Source organism: Chiloscyllium plagiosum, chromosome 26, assembly GCF_004010195.1.
Source record: "Chiloscyllium plagiosum isolate BGI_BamShark_2017 chromosome 26, ASM401019v2, whole genome shotgun sequence".
NCBI lineage: Eukaryota > Metazoa > Chordata > Chondrichthyes > Orectolobiformes > Hemiscylliidae > Chiloscyllium > Chiloscyllium plagiosum.
In genome coordinates, this window is record NC_057735.1 from 43,740,681 (window position 1) to 43,744,311 (window position 3,631).

General features: G+C 42.2%; 1 protein-coding gene across 1 annotated transcript in view; it reads right to left on the minus strand.

Annotated features, from left to right (window-relative positions):
* Nucleotides 1–721: 721 nt before the first annotated feature.
* The window catches only part of rpl10a (ribosomal protein L10a), an 8,473-nt gene continuing 5,563 nt past the window's right edge, over nucleotides 722–3,631 (minus strand). Inside the window, exons 5-6 of the mRNA XM_043717005.1 lie at nucleotides 1,565–1,737; nucleotides 722–937 (exon numbers count right to left, since the gene is read on the minus strand). Of these exons, the coding sequence (XP_043572940.1) occupies nucleotides 767–937; nucleotides 1,565–1,737 (344 nt within the window). The 3' untranslated portion in view covers nucleotides 722–766. The remainder of the gene's footprint in view (nucleotides 938–1,564; nucleotides 1,738–3,631) is intronic.

Here is a 3,631-nt window from a genome sequence, read left to right on the forward strand (position 1 = left end):
AGATAGCTTGACTATCCTCCTGTGCAGTATATCTGTTGCAACCCACATATAAACCATTACAGGGACCTCTCAATGCCCAGCCACTGAAGGTCATCTGCTGCCTTCAAAGAAATTAATGGCATTATACTACTCAGGAGGAAGTGAGGACTCAGATGCTGGAAAAGCACAGCTGCTCAGGCAGCACCTGAGGAGCAGGAGAGACAACATTGAGCATCGCTGATGAAAAGCTTGAAACATCAACTCTCCTGTTCCTCAAATTCTGACTCTGGCTGTGCTTTTTCAGCACCACAATGACCATAATACATCTCGGGCAACCCATATGTTGACAAATTCCTGACCCTGGTAATTCCCTCAATATCAGAGGGATTCATGTTAACTTACTTTTAATTCAAGACCTGAATTTGAGTTCAGGATTAGCACTAAGCAGATCAGGCGTTCCACTTGAGAGACTGAAGTGTCAGACTTGATCTTTGTGATGTCAGCTCTTGTCTAGTACCCATTACAGCTGGTCAGGGCTTGTACATATACTGAACAATAAACCCTAATTTTTCAGTCACTTTTCATGACTACCTGGTGTCCAGCTGGATTCAGACAGATCACATCACCTTATGCAGTGCAAGTGCAGTCTGGTCCTTCAAATAGAACCTTAACAGCTTCATGACCACCCCAGGACCTTAAACTGCTATGGAGTAGCTTCTTAACTGATCAGCAACACACCAAATGCTGTACAACATTTTATTCAAAAATATATTACAGCAAAAGCCACTCAGTAAAGGCGCTGAGGTTTGCCCATGCTGCTCTTAATGTAGAGGGCACGCACATTCTGCCAATTCTTTTTCAGTAGTGAAACCAGGAAGTTGATTGCTAGATGAATGTTGTAGACAAGCTCCTCTTCAGTCATTTTAATGTGGCCCACTGCAACTGCCAAACACAGCACCTGAGGGGAAGAAAGACGGATTAAACTACATTTCAGATGGCTCAACTCCTAAACAACCATACCAACTCTGAAGGAGTTTTTGTATCAAAGTCCAGATGAACAGCACTTCAACAGGAACAATCTAACTATTATGTCCCCTGCAGTCTACATCAGTAGATCATTCATATCTACTGCAGTCTGCATAACCCTCAGGCAACTCAAACCATTTTCTTCAACACCCTGTCATTGGCAAAGCAACGTGGTAACATTGCCAAACTCTGCAATAGTTCAGGGATATCCTTCCTGTCTCTGTTGAAGGCACTGGCTCAATTTAGCCTACTGTTGCATGATCATGTACTATGTTTCTAGTCAGAGGCAAACTAAATCTCATCTGAAAATCACAAATTCCAACAATGTAAACAGCACCCCAGCATCAGCTGATTCAGATCCACGGAAATATCACCAATATTGTTACTGGGAATGCCAACACATTAACAGCAGTTCAGATTTTCAATGGCATGCAATATATAAATCACTCATTGCTGTCAGCTGAATCCCCTCTAGAAAGTTATACCACACCCTGGTCAGGCTGAGCTCCTAGAGCTGGTTCCATATAGTTGTGCAATTTAATTCCAACAGATCAAATACCTTTTTCATCTGGAACTTGATAGTTGATTTGACTTCATCCACTTTAGTGAGCATGTTTTCGTTGTGAGTGAGGAGGGAAGGGAATTTGCCTGCCTTGTTCAGACCAGGACCCAGAATACGAGGAATCTGTTTAATAAGGGACTCGGAGGCAAGGAAGGCATCGTACTTTTTTGCTGAAAAGGAAAAATACTCAATCAGAATAGCACAGCATTGGACTGGTCCAATTTCACCACCTTAAGCATTTATCCAATTTTCAAAGGTCACCTCTGAATCTATATCCATCTGGCTCAAGGCAGCAAGGTCACTAACACATACTGACCCTGCCTATGGCACATCCCAAGAACAAACAAAACTGACTCCATAACAATTTGTCCCATCTCAAATTCTAACCAAAGGATTTCTCTTCTTGTCTTCTGGCTCACTGCTCTGCTTTAACCCCATTTCCATTGGAAGCACATTTCTCTTAATGTAAATGAAAACAAATCTCTTAGCCTGAACTGCTTTTGCAATCCAACTTCTACAGCCCATCATGACAATAATTCCTCCACCTGGCCCATTTGCAAATATTTTCAGCACCCTAGCTAAACTCTTTCCAATTTAAAGGCTCGTTTGATCATCAATGCTGAAAGTTGAATGTGACTATAGGAGGAATGGTTAGGTGGTTTGCATATGACACCAAAATATATGGTGTAGCAGATAAAGATCATATCAGCACAACAGGATCTTGATCAGATGCAACAACAGGCAAAGCAATGGCATAGTTTAATTTGGATAAATGGGAGGGTCGTATTTTGCTAAGGCAAACTAAGGCAGGATTCAGAACCAAGGATGCAGGTGCATAGTTTCTTGAAAGTAGAGTCACAGGTAGACAGGGAGTGAATGCAGCATTTAACTGCTGTATAGGACAGTGGTGAGACCACTTTAATACCGTATATAATTCTGGTTACTCGCCCATGGGAAGAATGTTGTGAAACTTAACAGTGTAGAAAAGATTTACAAGGATATTGCCAGGACTGCAGAGTTTGAAGCTTGGATAGGGTAAATAGACAAGGTCTTGTCCCAGGGGTGGGGCAGTCCAGAACTAGACTAATTGGACATAGGTTTAGGCTAAGAGAGGAAGATTTAAAAAGGGACAACCCTTTCTAGAGGGTGGTGAGTTTATAGAATGAGCTGCCAGAGGAAGTGGTGGAGGCTGGTACAATTACAGCATTTAAAAGGCATCTGGATGGGTATATGGAAAGGAAGGGGTAGTAGGACTAGATTACGTTAGCATATCTGGTCAGCATGGATGAGATGGACCAAAGGGTCTGTTTCCTTACTGCACATCTGACTCGAACCACACGTGGTGTGAACAGACTTGTCATTCAGCAAAGCAACAGAAATATTTTCAAAAACAAATGAATAAACCGAACCAAGTCCCAACACAGACAATTTGTCTCGTTTCATTTATCAGAGGTAGACGAGAATGAGCAAATCTGTACAACCTTTAATGGAGGCTTAACGGAGCTGAATAGGAGTAAATTCTACTGGAAATGGGCATGAATGTAACTTGAAAATAAATCCCATTTAGCCATCTGCAAGCTGAACAGTTCCTGGTCTATGCTGAATAGTCAATTTCAAATAAGTTAACGAATTTGCATTCAAGAAATTGAGATGAATGCGCTGTTTTGTAAACAGATACACAGCCACTGAACTGCAAATGCTTCTGATCTGAAAGTCCTATTTAAGGCCTCTAACCTTTCGTAATTCCACGTTCAGGTGAATACCATGCATGATATTCGAACCAGTCCTAAGTGTCATTCTTAAAATTACTTCGGGCACATAGACAATAGGTGCAGGAGTAGGCCATTCTGCCCTTCGGGCCTGCACCACCATTCATTATGATCATGGCTGATCATCCTCAATCAGTATCCTGTTCCTGCCTTATCTCCATAACCCTTGATTCCACTATCCTTGAGAGCTCTATCCAACTCTTTCTTAAATGAATCCAGAGACTGGGCCTCCACTGCCTTCTGGGGCAGAGCATTCCACACAGCCACCACTCTCTGGGTGAAGAAGTTTCTCCTG